General features: G+C 43.8%; 1 protein-coding gene across 1 annotated transcript; it reads left to right on the top strand.

The window, feature by feature from the left end:
• The first annotated feature begins 931 nt into the window (after window positions 1-931).
• Window positions 932-15,133, top strand: LOC113420320 (chymotrypsinogen A-like). The gene is made up of 7 exons (XM_087971772.1): window positions 932-1,083; window positions 3,184-3,287; window positions 5,885-5,964; window positions 7,713-7,791; window positions 9,433-9,613; window positions 13,344-13,477; window positions 14,913-15,133. The coding sequence occupies exons 1-7, from the start codon at window positions 1,014-1,016 to the stop codon at window positions 15,072-15,074; spliced, it is 810 nt and encodes a 269-aa protein (XP_087827898.1). The 5' UTR covers window positions 932-1,013; the 3' UTR covers window positions 15,075-15,133.
• Window positions 15,134-17,120: the final 1,987 nt, after the last annotated feature.

Raw genomic sequence — 17,120 nt, 5'->3', positions numbered from 1 at the left:
CCACAACTACCATCTGCAGCCAAGGATTGGTTCCCACAAATCTCCCAGGGGAAGAACCCTAATAAAGGTCACACGATGCATTTCTCCCACCTTAAGCCAAATGTTAAACTCCAGCTGGCTTGTTGGCTCCATTTAAGGATCATGTATTTATTTTTGCTTTGTTTTAAGGTAGCAACTTGTCACAATTGTCTAGATCTATGATCTAGATCAGGGGTGTCCAACCTTGGCAACTTTAAGCCTGGAGGACTTCAACTCCCAGAATTCCCCAGCCAGCAAAGCTGGCTGGGGAATTCTGGGAGTTGAAGTCCTCCAGGCTTAAAGTTGCCAAGGTTGGACACCCCTGATCTAGATATATTCTTTTCCAGAGAAAAGGAGGGCAAGGGGTGATACGATAGGACCTGAAGGCAGGACAAGAACTAATGGATGGAAATTAATGAAGGAGAGAAGCCACCTGGAATTCAGGAGGAATTTCCTGCCAGGGAGGACGATCAACCAGTGGAACCACTTGCCTTCAGAAGTTGTGGGTGCTTCATCACGAGGTTTACAAGAAGAGACTGGACAACCACCTATCTGACATAGACCTTCAAGATCCCTTCCAGCTCTATTCTGATTGATTGATTGAAAGATATTGACAGCTGTGGATTCCCAATTTCCCGCCACCCACAGATCAACATTTCTGTCCCTCTTTTGCAAAGACCAGGAGAAAGGGAAAAACACCTAGAATCTTCTTCTGATTGTCCCTAAGACATTGGCCAAGAAATTTAATTTAGCTGCGGTTAACATGTCAATAAGCCCATTTCAAGCTCCTGCCAATTATTGATCGAATTATCAAGAGACCGGTGTGTCCATTCCCATGGACCAACCCTTTTGTCACAGGCTAAAAGGAAAACGTAGCAGAACGTTGTATGCTGGGTATACAACTCTTGGTAAACATACCCGCTACGTACACAAAATAAAAGTAGAAACATCTGTACCTTCATTTCTATTAAGCTGCCGGCTCAGGAGGTTCAAATATGGCTTCGTTGTGGTTCTTGGCTTGCCTGGCATTTCTTAGTGCCGCAACTGCTTTTACTCTGCCACCCTGTAAGTATTCAACCTTTTGTGAATTTTTCTACAGTCCTTGAGGCAAGGAATGTCCTTTCCGAACCTGGCTGAATAATCCAGGGTTTGGTCAGCCAACTAGCTTGCAAGAGCAACCAAGATGATTAGGGGACTGGAGGCTGAAACATATCAAGAATGGTTGCAGGAATTGGGCATGGCTAGTTTGAAGAAAAGAAGGACCAGGGGTGACATGACAGCGGTCTTCCAATATCTCCACAAAGAAGAGGGAGTCCAGCTTTTCTCCAAAGCACCTGAAGTGGCAGGACAAGAAGCAATGGGTGGAAACTGATCCAGGAGAGAAGCAACCTAGAACTAAGGAGAAATTCCCTGACAGTTAGAAAGAATTAATCAGTGGAACAAATGCTCCAATGCTGGAAGTTTTAAAGAAGATGTTGGATATAACCATTTGTCTGAAGTGGTGTAGGATTTTCTGCCTAAGCAAGGGGTTAGACTAGAAGACCTTTAAGGTCCCTTCCAACTCTGTTATTCTGTTCTGTTCCGTTCCGTTCCGTTCCATTCCGTTCCATTCCATTCCATTCCATTCTATTCTATTCTATTCTATTCTACTCTACTCTACTCTACTCTACCCTACCCTACCCTACCCTATCCCATTCTTTCTTATTCCTCTTCTCTTCTCTTCTCTTCTCTTCTCATGTTCCTATTCTATTCTATTCTATTCTATTCTATTCTATTCTATTCTATCCTACCCTACCCTACCCTATCCCATTCTTTCTTTTTTCTCTTCTCTTCTCTTCTCTTCTCTTCTCTTCTCTTCTCTTCTCCCCTCTTCTCTTCTCTTCTCTTCTCATGTTCCTATTCTATTCTATTCTATTCTATTCTATTCTATTCTATTCTATTCTATTCTATTCTATTCTATCCTATCCCATTCCATCCCACTCCACTCTCCACTCCACTCCACTCCACTCCACTCCATTCCATTCCATTCCATTCCATTCCATTCTATTCTACTCTACCCTACCCTACCCTACCCTACCCTACCCTACCCTATCCCATTCTTTCTTATTCCTCTTCTCTTCTCTTCTCTTCTCTTCTCTTCTCTTCTCTTCTCTTCTCATGTTCCTATTCTATTCTATTCTATTCTATTCTATTCTATCCTACCCTACCCTACCCTACCCTACCCTACCCTACCCTATCCCATTCTTTTTCCTCTTCTCTTTTCTCTTCTCTTCTCTTCTCTTCTCTTCTCTTCTCTTCTCTTCTCTTCTCTTCTCCCCTCTTCTATTCTCTTCTCTTCTCATGTTTCTATTCTATTCTATTCTATTCTATTCTATTCTATTCTATCCCATTCCATCCCACTCCACTCTCCACTCCACTCCACTCCACTCCACTCCACTCCATTCCATTCCATTCCATTCCATTCCATTCTATTCTATTCTACTCTACCCTACCCTACCCTACCCTACCCTATCCCATTCTTTCTTATTCCTCTTCTCTTCTCTTCTCTTCTCTTCTCTTCTCTTCTCTTCTCTTCTCTTCTCTTCTCTTCTCTTCTCTTCTCATGTTCCTATTCTATTCTATTCTATTCTATGAACATAGAAGTGCAAATAACTATTGAATTTCCATTGCTAAGCATCCATGCCAGCTGCCAAATGCCCAGATTTTGATCTCATGACCGTGGAGAAGCTTGTGTCCATCGTATGGGGCTGCTGGCTGCTTCCGTCTGTGTCCTTCCCAGGTTGACATTGATGGCCACTAACTCAAAGCAAATAGTAGAATTGGGGAAAGAGCAGAGGTGGGATTCAGCTGGTTCTGACGGGGTCTTGAGAACCGGTAACGGAAATTTTGAGTGCTTCGGAGAACCGGCCAATCCCACCTCTGACTGGCCCCGCCAACCCCATCTCTTCTCTGCCTCCCATTGAGTCCCAGCTGATCGGCTGGGTCTCCTTTGGTTGCCCTGCATGAGAGAACGGAGCTGGAAAGCAGGTTAGTGGGGGTGGGGAGGGAAGGGGGATTTTGCAGTATCCTTCCCCTGCCATGCCCACCAAGCCACGCCCAAAGAACCGGGAGTAAAAGAATTTGAATCTCACCACCGATAAAGATGATCTTCTCTGTTGCTTCCAGCCTGCGGGGATCCTGCCATCAAGCCCGTGATCACAGGCTACTCCCGTATCGTCAACGGAGAGGATGCGGTGCCCGGATCGTGGCCCTGGCAGGTGTCTTTACAGGTAATGGACGCAGGGAAGGGATGGCTGCATTTCCCTCTTGCTTGATGGTTTCCCTTCCAGAAGCTTTCAACTGTAGTCTGGCCTTCTCAATGTTGCAGGGCTTGACTAAGGAGGCTGCAGAGCCTCTGACCATGCGCAGAATGCACAGGACACAGAGCGAAAGCTGAATCCAAATATTTATCCTAAAGAGCAATTAAGACAATTAGGGGAGTGGAGGCTAAAATATACGATGGACGGGTTGCAGGAACTGGGCCTGGCTAGTCTAGGGAAGAGATGGACCAGGGGGGACATGAGAGCATCTTCCAATATTTGAGGGGCTGCCCCAGAGAGGAGGAAGGGGTCAAGCTATTTTCTAAGGCACTTGAAGGCCAGAAAATGAATAATGGATGGAAACTGAACAAGGAGAGACTCAACCTGGAAATAAAGAGGAATTTTTTGACAGTGAGAACAATCAACCAGTGGAACAGAAGTTGCCTTTGGAAATTGTGGGAGCTTCATCCCTGGAGGCTTTCAGGAAGAGACTGGACAGCCATCTGTCAGAAATGGTGCAGGGTCACCTGCTTGGGCGGGAGGGGGGAGAGGTTGGACTAGATGACCTACAAGGTCCCTTCCAACTCTGTTGATCTGTTAAGAGTAGAATCAGGTTTCCACTCAAGTCAACCTTTCAATGTGCAAATGAGTTACTACACACTAATACAGGGTACAGTCATCCAAGCCTTTCCACCCAAAGCTGTTACTGTACGCTGGGCACACCTTCTGCACATCCTTTATATGAGGAGGTCTCCAGATGGCATTCTCTTCCGTTACTTCCTTCCATATGGTCTCCCCACTTTTCCTTCTGATTTTATTTCAGTTGCAGTTTGGAGCACCCAGGCCTTGGTCTTCTGTGCTTGCCTTTCTGCAACCTGTTCCATATTTTTTCTCTCCTCCTCCTCTCCTGTCCGCCCCCACCCTGTGCCCAGGGCTGTTTTAACACATGGGCCTGATGGGCATAGGGGCCCCATACTAATCTGTGTACATATATATGACACAAGATACATTCACCCTTCAATGCACCTTGTGTCATATAAATACAGCAACACATTTATGACATTTTACTGCGTTTTTTTAGTTGATAGTAACATGCAAATATAGGTTTAATTTTATTGGCTATTTACATTTTTATTCCTGTGAGTAGTTGTGGTAGGGGACCCAGGACACTGCTTTGCCCGGGGCCCATAATGCTGTTAAGGTGGCCCTGCCCCCGCCCAAAAAATGCCCATGCAAAGATAGCTGTGGTTTGTGGTCAGAAATGCCACAAGGGCAGCTGCGATAGTGCGATGTTATGCTTTTCATGGGCATCGCATACACAGTTCTTACCTAAGGGAAGACAAAACCTGGAAATTCTTTTTTTTTTTTTTTTAAAGATATTTTTATTAAGTTTTTCCACCTTGAAAAACAAATCATATATGCAATTTTTGTAGTAAGTTGTGGCATCGACTTTTTTGTTTTCATATATATATGTGTGTGTGTGTGTGTGTGTATTTGTGTGTTGTGTGTTGTGTGCATGTGCATGTATGTATGTATATGTGTGTATATATGTGTATATACACATTCACCCACTTCTGCTTCTGCAGAGTCCTCCGAATTCTCCTGCTTTCAGAGAATCCGCCCATATAATTATCCACAAACCCTAGGAAGAACCGGCCTTTCTCAGCACGTTCCTCAAGAGCTTCGCTTGAATCTCTGTGCCAGCTAAGATGCCCCTTCAGAGCCCAGCGAAGAATGCGGGCATCTGCCCCTGTCTTGTAGGCAAAGATAACAGAGAACAGATTTATAGAGTTGGAAGGGACCTTGGAGGTCATCTAGTCCAACCCCCAGCCCAAGGAGCAGACCCTACACCATTTCTGACAAGTGGCAGTCCAGTCTCTTCTTGAAAGTCTCAAGTGATGGCGCTCCCACAACTTCCGAGGGCAACTTCTGTTCCTTTGGTTGATTGTTCTCATTGTCAGAAAGTTTCTCCTTACTTCCAAGTTGAATTTCTCCTTGTTCCGTTTCCATCCATTGTTCCTTGTCTGGCCTTCGGGTGCTAAGCCATAAAGCCAATGATCCAGGTAATAGAGATGCCTGCAGAATATAGTGAGAAAAAACACCCACCAGAATGGCAATATATAGTGATGTGATGGAAGAGTTCCTCATTTTTTATATACTTCTTGGATAGAGCTAGCCTTGTTTTGTTGTGGCCACTATCTTATTTTTTTTTTTTTAACCATATCTTTTGGATATCCCTGGAAGAAGGTAGAAGGGCCACGATGAAGAGATCATAAAACCGAAATGAAAGAGATGATGAAATTAGACCTCCAAGGTTCCTTCCAACTCTTGTTATTCTATAATTCTACAATTCTAAATTGTCCAGGCCTGATCCTCAACCCCATTTGAGGAGGAAATGGGAGACACCTGCATTTAAACCGTGGAGGGTTAGGTTACCTGAACAGTACCGGATCTATCCTGGCCTTGTTTAGCTCCCAGCAGTTCTCCGGGGCCATACAAGGTGTATCTCTTGCCAACTACAGTCTGACATGGGTCTTACAACGTCTTTGTGTTGGCTTTCCTCGCAGGAGCCAAGCGGATGGCATTTCTGCGGTGGGTCCCTGGTTAACGAAAACTGGGTGGTAACAGCAGCCCATTGTGGAGTGACGTGAGTACACACTTTCTTCCTTGCTGTGTTTGTGGAGGGGGGAAGTTGCATCAGGCAGTGGTGCTTGTAGGGGAGATATTTGGGGCAATAACAAGTGTGTATGTCTTACTTACTTACTTATTAAGGGACACAGTGGCTCAGTGGCTAAGACGCTTATTGATCAGATTCCAAGAGATTAAGGCAGCAGACCTTCTCAAACTTGTTGGAACTGTTGAGACGCACCTTGGGAGTTAGAGAAAAAGCCGAGGGCGCCTGGGAACTGTGAGGATGGATGAGGATCACATCTGAAGTTCACTAAGGAGGAAGGAACTATTGTTGGGAGAGCAAAACTCTGCCCTTATGAGTTAGCTGGGGGCCAACACTTTAATTTCACTCGATTAAAATGAATACTAGTAGAGAAGCAACTCGATTGATGGGTTATGTGCCATCAAGTAATCATGGACTTTGAGAGACCATTAAGGATAGGTCTCTAAAAGGGCTAAAAGGTGGCTCAACGGCTAAGACGCTGAGCTTGTCGATCAGAAAGGTCAGCAATTCGGCAGTTCGAATCCCCATAATGGAGTGAGCTCCTGTTCCTTTGTCCCAGCTTCTGCCAATCTAGCAGTTCGAAAGCACGTAAAAAAATGCAAGGAGAAAAATAGAGACCCCTTTGGTGGGAGGGTAACACCGTGCACCTTCGGCATTTAGCCATGCTGGCTACATGACCACGGAGACGTCTTCGGACAGCGCTGGCTCTTTGGCTTTGTAATGGAGAGGAGCACCGCCCCCTAGAGCCGGGAATGAGTAGCACGCATCTGCGAGGAGGGGAGCCGTTACCTTTACCTTACGTAAAGCAAGCGAGAAAAGGAAAGATGGGTTTGGGCTAAGAACAGAAAACCTTTTTGTAATTGTCATTTGTAAACGGTATTCAGGCATGGTGGCATTTGGTTAAAAAAAGATCACGCTGGATTTTTGCTTTAAAAGTGGGTGGTAATACAAATAGTCCTCAATTTACAACAGTTCGCTTAGTGACCGTTCAAAGTTACATCAGTACTTAAAAAAGGGACTTAGGACCAGGGGTGGGATCCGACCGGGGTAACTACCGGTTTGGTGATGTTACGTTTTGAAAAGCTGGCTGAGGAATTCTGGGAGTTGAAGTCCACAAGTCTTAAAGTTGCCAAGGTTGGAGACCCCTGTTCTGAAAGACCCTCCAGGACTTCAACTTGTTTGTTTGTGAGCTCTTGAGCACATAATTTTATTTTATGGGCTGTTGAAGTCACCTACCCACTTCTGCAGGTGGATGCCAAGCTGTGCTGTGCCCCCATGCTTTCTTTTTCATTTTTTAAAATTTTTTATTGTATAAAGTACAAAAAAGAAAGGAAAATAGGAAATTAAGGGAAGGAAAGGGAGCAGGGAAAAGGGGGTGTGAAATACAAGGAGGAAGAGAAAAAGGAAGAAAAGGGGGGGGCATTGACTTCCAACTCATCCTAGCACAGTACAAGATAAATAAAACTCCAATCTCCACGTTTGGCTTTTACACGTTAATATATAGAAACTAACCATTTCTATAACACCAAATCTTTCTAATCAACAAAACCAAAATCAGAGTTTCATTTTTTTTTCTTCACAAGCACAAATTCCAGAAGTGATATCCAAATAAGAACGTATTTTCCTCTTTAAATAAAGTATTCAATGTAACCCTTCCTGCTTTATCGTCTTCGCTTTCTTGATGTGTGCCTGGCATTCACCTTTTTGTTTGCCTCCTGCAGGACCAACAATTTTGTGGTGCTTGGAGAATTTGACCGTTGCTCTTCCGAAGAGAAGATACAGAAGCTGGCTGTTGAGAAGGTGGGTGAGGCCACTAGATGTCGAAGCACTTTGATAAAGTAGACCATAGCCTACTTCTTGGAAAGATAGGAAAATGTAGACACTAAATGGATTCACAACTGGCTGACAGGGTACACTCAGCCTGTAGATCAAAATGGAACTATATCTACATGGAGGGAAGTAAGCAGTGGGGTGCCACAAGGTTCCGTCTTAGGCCCAGTACTCCTCAACATGTTCATAAATGATTTAGATGAGGGAATAGAAGGGAAACTTATCAAATTTGCCGATGATACTAAACTGGCAGCAATAGCCAGCAGCCTAGAAGATAGGCTCAAGATCCAGATGGATCTTGACAGACTTGAATTGGGCCCTATCTAACACAATGAAATTCAGTATAGAGAAAAATAAGCTTTTACACTTAGGCAAGAAAAATCAAATGTACAAGTACAGATTAGGTGAAACCTGGCCAAACAAGCAGTAACTGTTGAGAGGGATCTTGGAGTCAATCATTTAAATTTGGACCTGGCTAGTCTAAAGAAAAGAAGAATTAGCGGTGACATGATAGCAGCCTTCCAGTATTTGAGGGGCTGCCACAAAGAAGAAGGGGGTCAAATTATGCTCCAAAGCCCCAGAAGGCAGGACAAGAAACCAAGGATGGAAACTAATCAAGGGGAGAAGCAATCTTGAACTAAGGAGAAACTTCCTAACATTGAGGACAATTGACCAGTGGAAAAGCTGGCATTCAGAAGTCATAGGTGCTTCATCGCTGGAGGTTTTCAAGAAGAGACTAGCAGCCACGTATCTGAAATGTTATAGGTTCTCCAGTTTGAGCAGGGGGCTAGACTAGAAGACCTCCAAGGTCCCTTCCAGCTTCTATCCTGTTCTGTTCTATTCTTCATCCCAATATTCTATTCTATTCTATTCTATTCTATTCTATTCTATTCTATTCTATTCTATTCTATTCTATTCTATTCTATTCTATTCTATCCTATCCCATTCTTCCTTATTCCTCTTCTCTTCTCTTCTCTTCTCTTCTCTTCTCTTCTCTTCTCTTCTCTTCTTCATTCCATTATTCTATTCTGTTCTGTTCTTATTCGTGAGCCAGCAGTGTGCAGCAGCAGCCAGAAAAGCCAACACAATCCTAGGTTGCATTAACAGAGGGATAGAATCATGATCATGTGACATATTAGTATTGCTTTAGTAATACCATACGTAGAATATTGCACCCAGTTTGGCTGGGTGCAATATTCTCACGATACAAAAAAGATATTGAGACTCTAGAAAGAGTGCAGAGAAAAAGAACAAAGATGATCAAGGGAACTGGAAAATAAAACAGGAAGAACGGTTGCAAGAAGAGATTACACAGCCATTTGCCCAGAATGGTAGAGAGTCTCCTGTTTGAGCAAAGGGCTGGACTAGAAGACCCCCCGAGGTCCCTTCCAACTCTGTGATTCTATATTCTGTTACTATAAACTTTATGCCAAAAGTAGCCTCAGCCTTCATAACTTTGATTTCCTGATCTGGAAATCAAAAGACTGGCAAAGGGTGATGGGCAAACCCGTAAGCAAAGATAAGCCAGAAGGGACCTAATGAACTTCTGGACTTCCTCCACGTCACCACCTCCTCCTTGCAGCCTTAACAGCTTCTCTCTTCTCCCACCAGGTCTTTGTCCATCCTGACTGGGACTCCGGGAAACTCAACAACGATATCGCCCTTATCAAGCTGGCCACCCCTGCCACGTTCAGTGACACCGTGTCTCCCGTGTGCCTGACCGATGCCACAGACTCGTTCCAGAGTGGAGACCTCTGTGTCACCACTGGCTGGGGGAAGACGCGGTACAATGGTGGGTCTGAGAGCCATGTGGGCTATTTAGGGGTCTGCTTCTTCCTTCTGCTTGGTTTGAAACTAGCGTGAAGAAGAATGAAGAAGTAAGTTTGAGCCAGTAGGGAAGTGGTGAAAAGAGGATTGCCCTAACCAGCTTTGGCTAAACACGGCCAGGTCTAGGATGGACAAAAGTTGGAAGGCAGCAATGGCAGGGGTCTTCTTCTGCTCCCAAGAAAGATTCCTTAGGTCCATGTAAGTCATCTGGAAGTTGTTGTGGTTCGCCAGCAGCCGGTGCCGACGGCAGCAGAATCAGACAGCGGGGAAGAATGGGGACCAGTCCGAGAGTCTGGAGAAGACTCGGACGAGGGTCCTGCGTCCGATGCAGAGATGGGGCCAGGGCCATCTGGGAATGGGGTGCTGCCTTTGAAGCCTTTGGAGTCTGGCAGCAGCGAGGCAGAGGACCCAGGGGAGCCTGTTCCCAGTGTGCGTGTGCACAGAGCTGCTAGAAGGCGAGAACAGCTGAAACAAAAGAGGCGACTCGGGAGTAAGGCTGAGGTTATGATTGCCCTTCCCCTAAGGTATAAAGGACAGGCAAAGATGATGAAACCTTTGCAGGAAGCAAAGTCGTTCGATCGGTTCCGAGTCATCCTGAAAGCTCTTTGTACTTTGGTTGGTTTCTTTTCTAGTTCATTTGATACTTCTGTTTTTGGCAGCACTTCACAGAACTGAAAGGTGTGTGCTTATCTTGGGGAACTGCTTGAGTTTAATTCTGGCTGGGAATGAATACAATTCCCAGCATTGCAATAAAATAGGTTTTGTTTTTAAAACAAGTTTGTGAACAATTACGGTTTACAAAGCCTGGGTCAGAACAGAGGTTTTATTTTATGTACAACCACAGAGGGACCAGCTAGCACAGCAAAAAATATCTCTGCGACTCAACCCATAAGTTGGAGAGTTGGAGCCATCTAAATTAAGAAACTCCGCATTCCCCAGTACCTGCCTGTCTTGAGACCAACGATTTCTCCTGAAAGCTAGTATCTCCAGGATCTTTGCTCCCAGTTTGTGAAAGAAAGCTGAGGGCTTCTTCTCACACTTCACCAAGGAGTAGGGAGGTGTATTGTACAACCTGAGAGAATAGGTGGTACCTGAGGGCCAAGGAAAGGGAAGGGAAGGGATGAAAAAGAGAAGGAAAGGGAAAGGGTGAAAGTGAGACAGGAATAGAGGGGAGAGGAAGGAACTAAAACTAAGACATTGATGACAGAGATAATAAATAAAAGAGAAAAAGCTCCCAAGAGTAAGCAAAAGAAGAAGCTGTACAAGAAGAAATTTCAAAAAAGAGAAAAGGAAAGTGGGGGAGGAAAGATGGGGGACTGGCAGATGGAAATAAACGTAATATTAGAGGAAAAAAAGAGGGATAAAGAGGAAAGGCCAGGAAAACTTAGTAAAAGGAAAGCTGGCTAAAATTAAGAGAAATGACAAGGCAGAGAGATTTAGAGATAAAGGTTAGATATAGCATAAAATGGGGACACCACATGGGAATGTATCTTTGTATTTTTTATTAGAAATGTAGACTGGGGAGATTTGAAGTTTATAACTTATCAGGAGTTACCTTAAGATTATTAGATAATTATAGATGAGAAAAATGGAGATGGAGTGAGTGATATTAAGAGGGTTCTATTGTTATTAATCCATATATATATGGATGAAAGTCTGACTCACAGACGAACACAATACAGAAGCCTGATGATGGCAGATGAGATTCTGCCGAAACGTTGCTACAACTTTAAAAGCACAACTATAATGACGTGGGAAAATACCCGAACAAAGCTGAATACCATACATACATACACACACACACACACACACACACACACATATATATTCTAAAATATGCGAATGACTACTTAAATAATATTAGGAAAACAGAGAATATGATCACGGGTGAAAATCTGGTATTAATTATGTTTAAAAAGTGTGAATTATAAATGCTATAGGTTAATATTGGTCAAAGGGAAGTAAAAGTGGAAATTAACTCTGTTTTTATTTTATTTTTTTCTTTGTGCTATACATGAAATAGAAAATACAATTGATTATACAAAGGATATGAGAAAATAGAAAATATAATTAACTAGAAGGGATTATGTGGGAATGTAAAATATTTATAATGAATGAATTATATTATAATCAAAAGCAAGGGAATGAAAATGTATTAAAATTATATAGGTACATTTTGGAAACAGAAAAAATATGAAATGATTATATGAATATCTCTGGCATAGATATCAGATATATTGTAGATGGGGGGATATACCATGTGGATCCTAAATGTATTAATCTTACTTTAGTTTTATTCGTTTTTTCTTTCATTGACTGTCTTAATTATATATTGGTCTTGAGAAAGTTATAGATGATAACTACATAAGGTAACATAAAATAGGTGGTAAGCTGAAAATGGAAATAATAGGGGATAAAGAATTGAAAATATATGTGAGGATGAAATTATTTTGATATTGAATTAATGAATTGAAATATTGAAAGGGAAATTTATCTAACGATTAGTCGAATGGATAATAATTTGAAGTGATATTAATTAAGAAAGTTGAAAGTGTAACTATGACTATGTATAAATATTGTAATCTGGAATCACATTGCTCACATGAAGAGATGTGTAAAAAATTTAAAAAAAACTGGGGGAAAAAGAGGGGAGAGGAAGGAAGGGAGTGATGAAGAGAGGCGAGTGGCGAGAAGGGAAGAGGGGAGAGGAGAGGAGAGGGGAAAGGAAAGGAAAAGGAGGGAAGAGGAGCTTGCTAGTTCCTCCTAGCCAACACCATCAACTCAACTATGAACTTATTTTCTGCTGTTGGAAGAAATATCCTTCTGGGTTCAGTTCCAAGTGGGGAAAAAGACACTGGATTCATGGAAGTTGCTTGGAAAAGAAGGTTTACTGATGAACAGGATCACCTGCCTTGGAGATCCTAGGAGGAAAAAAGGGAATGAGATGCTGAGAATCCCTGGGTTTTATGCCCTCTGTTGGGATTTGAATTTGAGCTTGTATTCTGATTGGTTGTCAGACTCCCATGGGGCCATGCAGGGGCAACTCCGTAGGCTGTCCTGAGTCCCAGGCTTGGTTGAGCCTTGCTGGATGATGATGTAATGAAAGAGCTTTGGGCAATTCCTATTATAGCTCTACCTGGAGTAGATCTTTGTTGTGTAGAATAGACTGCCCCAGGCCTTAATGACTTGTTAGCCAAGGTGGGAGGGGGCTGAGTTTCTGCCTCTCTGAGTTTCTACTTCTCTTTTAGGGGAACTATTCTGCCTTTTAGATATATCCTAAAGTATTTCATTTTTCTAGGAGGGGTTGGGTGGGTTTTAACTTCCAACATTGCGTGGCATTGAAGTACAAAAAACTTAAATCCTGCCCTGAAACATTTACTTTTGAAATTCAGCTGAGGGGAAATAACAGAGGAAGGGAAGGCAGGGGAAACGGGAAGATAAACGGATTTCTCTCTGTCTACTGCAAGCACTTCAGGTTGCAATCATAGGCCAAAGGGGTGTTGTTGTATCTCCAGCATGATGCCAACAGGGATCTGGGGGGTGGGGGGAGCTAAGAAAAATCTAACACGGAGCAGCTGATCAGCCTTCTGGGGGTGAGTTCTGAGCTCAGGGGAGGCCAGAGAGCAGCCAAAGACGAATGAGATCCTTTAACACCGGAAACCTCCTAGCCGCTGATTTAATCTTTTCTCTTGCAGCTTTCGACACCCCTTGCAAGTTGCAACAAACAGCCCTGCCTCTCCTGTCCAATCAGCAGTGCAGTGAATTCTGGGGCAACAAAATCACTGACTCGATGATCTGCGCCGGTGCAGCAGGCTCTTCTTCATGTATGGTGAGCACACACACACACACACACACACACACACCCAAATCTCCTCCATTGGCGTATTGCTCTTTTTTAAGCTAGTCTTATTGGGGTTGCAAAAATCTAAACCTCAGCAACTTTTAAGAAGCTCTCCAAATGTCCACTAGAGGGCAGCAAAGGATTAGAGTTGTCTGGATCCGTTTTTAAAATAGGTGGATTTAACTGATTAACAGAGTTGGAAGGGACCTTGGAGGCCATCTAGTCCAACCCCCACCCCACCCAAACAGAAGACCCTACACCATTTCTGACAGGTGGCCGTCCAGTCTCTTCTTGAAAGGCTCCAGGGATGAAGCTCCCACAACTTCCGAAGGCAACTTCTGTTCCTTTGGTTGATTGCTCTCACTGTCAGAAAGTTTCTCCTTATTTCCAGGTTGAATCTCTCCTTGTTCAGTTTCCATCCATTATTCCTTGTCTGGCCTTTCGGGGGCCTTGGAGAATAGCTTGACCCCTTCCTCCTCCTCTCTGGGGCAGCCCCTCAAATATTGGAAGATGCTCTCCTGTCTCCCCTGGTCCTTCTCTTCCCTAGACTAGCCAGGCCCACTTCCTGTAACAGTTCATCATATGTTTTATTCTCCAGTCCCCTCATCACCCTGGTTGCTCTTCTCTGCACTTCAAGTCCCAGAATGCCCCACCCAGCAGTCTTATCTTAAAACAGACCTTTTCTTCACCACAGACCCTTTAAATACCTTTTGTGGCCAGGGACTATGCCATAGACCCCCAAATCTTATCTTGAGATTTCATTCTACAAGCTTTCAGTCCTGTGAGAGCATCATGGCCCTCTAGGGGGCTGCAGACCACAGGTTAAAAACCACTGGTCTAGACAACTTTGTTGCCCTTTGCTTCCCTCTAGTGGCCATTTGGAGGATTACAGCCCAAATATAGTAGTTCTACTATTTCCTTATGAGTTGGTATTTAAAGGAAAATGTTTTTAATCCAAGTTAGGGACTAAGGGTCACCCAACATTTTTTTTTTATGTGTGTGTGGGAGCCTTGGGTCAGATGGGGATTACCATTTTTCCCCATGTTGGCGTTGAAGGATGATCTATAAAAAAAAAACAGTAGTTGTGTTCATATTAATTAATGGATTAGTTGAATTAATCATTCGCCCCAATTTCTCAGTTATTCAAGACGTGCATGATAAACTACCAAAGCGGGCTAGTTTAAACAAGCCACACGGAAACTAACCAGGTTTACACCAGACAAGCTTAGTGGGTGGCACAAATGTTTTCACTGACTTGGTTCTTGGTTCGACGTGCTTTAAGCCCACATTTCAGCTGAACCTGCAAGATCTTTTGGCTTCCAGATGCCAAGTGGGGAAAATTGGGGCCAATCCCACCCCCAAACAAAGTGGGGTCTCCAAGGAACTCAAACCCCTTTTTTGTTTTTGTTTTTGGTATCTGCAGGGTGACTCTGGTGGACCGCTGGTGTGTCAGAATGGCAATATTTGGAAGTTGGTGGGCATCGTTTCTTGGGGTAGCAGCCGCTGCTCGATCAGCACACCGGCTGTCTATGGTCGGGTCAGTGTCTTGCGTGCCTGGGCCGACCAGATCATGGCCAATAACTGAACCTGGGAAAAGGAGAGAAGGCCATGAATGCATTAAAAATTCTTTTTCTCTTGAGCCTCGTTCTTGTCTTGCTTATGGGTGGCCCACCCAATGCCAAAAGATAGAGATGAACAGAGTTGTAAAGGTCATCTAGTCCAACCCCCCCTCCCAAGCAGGAGGCCCACCACCGTTTCTGACAGAGGGCAGTCCAGTCTCTTCTTAAAAGCCTCCAGTGATGAAGCTCCCACAACTTCTGAAGGCAACTTCCGTTCCATTAGTTGATTGTTCTCACTGTCAGAAAATTCCTCCTTATTTCTAGGTTGAATCTCTCCTTGTTCAGTTTCCATCCAGTATTCCTTGTCTGGCATTCAGGTGCCTTGGAAAACAGCTTGACCCCTTCCTCCTCCTCTCTGGGGCAGCCCTTCAAATGTTGGAACACTGCTATCCTGTCTCCCCTGGTCCTTCTCTTCACTAGACTACATTGCCCAGTTCCTGCAACCGTTCATCGTATGTTTTATCCTCCAGTCCCCTAATTATCTTGGTTGCTCTTCTCTGCACTCTTTCTAGACTCTCAATATTTTTATAGTGTGGTGACCAAAACTGGATGCAGTACTCTAGGTGTGGTCTTACTAAGGCTTTAGAGTGGTATTAGTACCTCCCTTGATCTTGATTGCATCCCTCTACTAATGCAACTTAGGATTGCATTGGCTTTTTTGGCTGTTGCCACGCACTGCTGGCTCATATTTACACTGGTTGTTTGCTAAGACTCCAAGATCCAAGATAGTGTGGTGACCAAAATTGGATGCAGTATTCTAGGTGGGATCTTACTAAGGTTTGATAAGAGCGGTATTAGGTCTTCCAGCTTTGGCTAAATGGGCTCTCAGTCCCATAGGTTTTGGGAAGGCAATTTCCAGCATAGCCAAGTGAACAACCATATCAAAGAAGGGCTGTTTTCCTTCTTAGCTCTACAAAATTGACATCTGTGCCTTAAAAAAAAAATCTGGGCTGAGCTAGTAAGTATTCTTGACCATCATTGTCTATGGCAGAATCCCCATCCAGATGTTCTGTCTATGCAAAGGAGTGGAATTCATCTTAAGCCTTCAAGATTAAGATAAATGGGTGCAGAAGAATAGATCAGTGCAATCAATAACACAACCATTAAAAGATACCTACAGTAAATCCAAGCTATCTCATTAATCCCGGGACACCTTCAATATAATTTAATTACCCGGCCTTAGTGATGGAATTCTCCCCCAGGGCCCTACAAAAGTCTTCGTTTGCAGCTGATGTTTTCCAACCTTCACAGGTTGGGCGAGAAGCAAAGTCCACCCTCAGTTACAGACGGTTCAATGGGTGTGAACGCTTGGCCCAGCTCACCTCACAAGGTTGTGGTAAGAAAACTGAAGGAGGGATTTGCCTGAAGCTCCTTGAGAAGATATAAATTAACAAAATAAATGTGTCTCCTAAGGAGCAAATGCTCTGGAAAAAGATGCAAGGCTGCCAAAAACTCGGGCTTCAGGTTTATTATGGGTTGTCCCTCACAGCTTCTCATTCCTAGGGAGAGCTTAAGGTCCTAAATTCTGCAGCTGGTTTCAAGAAGTCACCTGAGGCAGGCCAATTACAGAGCTTCTCTCTCTCTCTCTCTCCTTCCTTCCTTCCTTCCTTCCTTCCTTCCTTCCTTCCTTCCTTCCTTCCTTCCTTCCTTCCTTCCTTCTCTTCCTTCCTCCCTCCCTCCCTCCCTCCCTCTTCCCCTAACTTTCTTCTGAAAATCCTTTGATTGAAGAGTGGTTTCAAGATTTTGGGAAGGTGTGTTATGGATGGCAACGACAGACACTTGAATCCTGCTGTTTCTCCCCCTTCCAACTAAATGAGATGAAAAATGCCATCCACCTTATTTCCAGCTGCAATACCTTTCAACCTACCAGCAAACTTCCCTAACCCTTCAGGAGAAGAGTCTGAATCGTGGTCCAAAGCATCCTCTCCAACTTGGAACTGGTTCTTCTGTTAAATTGTCAGTGGTTCTTCTATTATACTGTTATTGTTTAAATGGAACAAGTTGCCTCCTTG

Source organism: Notechis scutatus, chromosome 9 (genome assembly GCF_049901735.1).
Source record: "Notechis scutatus isolate UNSWTSFEM ecotype Mainland chromosome 9, rNotScu1.2, whole genome shotgun sequence".
NCBI lineage: Eukaryota > Metazoa > Chordata > Lepidosauria > Squamata > Elapidae > Notechis > Notechis scutatus.
Note: the sequence above shows the minus strand (reverse complement) of the source record. Positions and strands in the feature narration are given on the sequence as shown.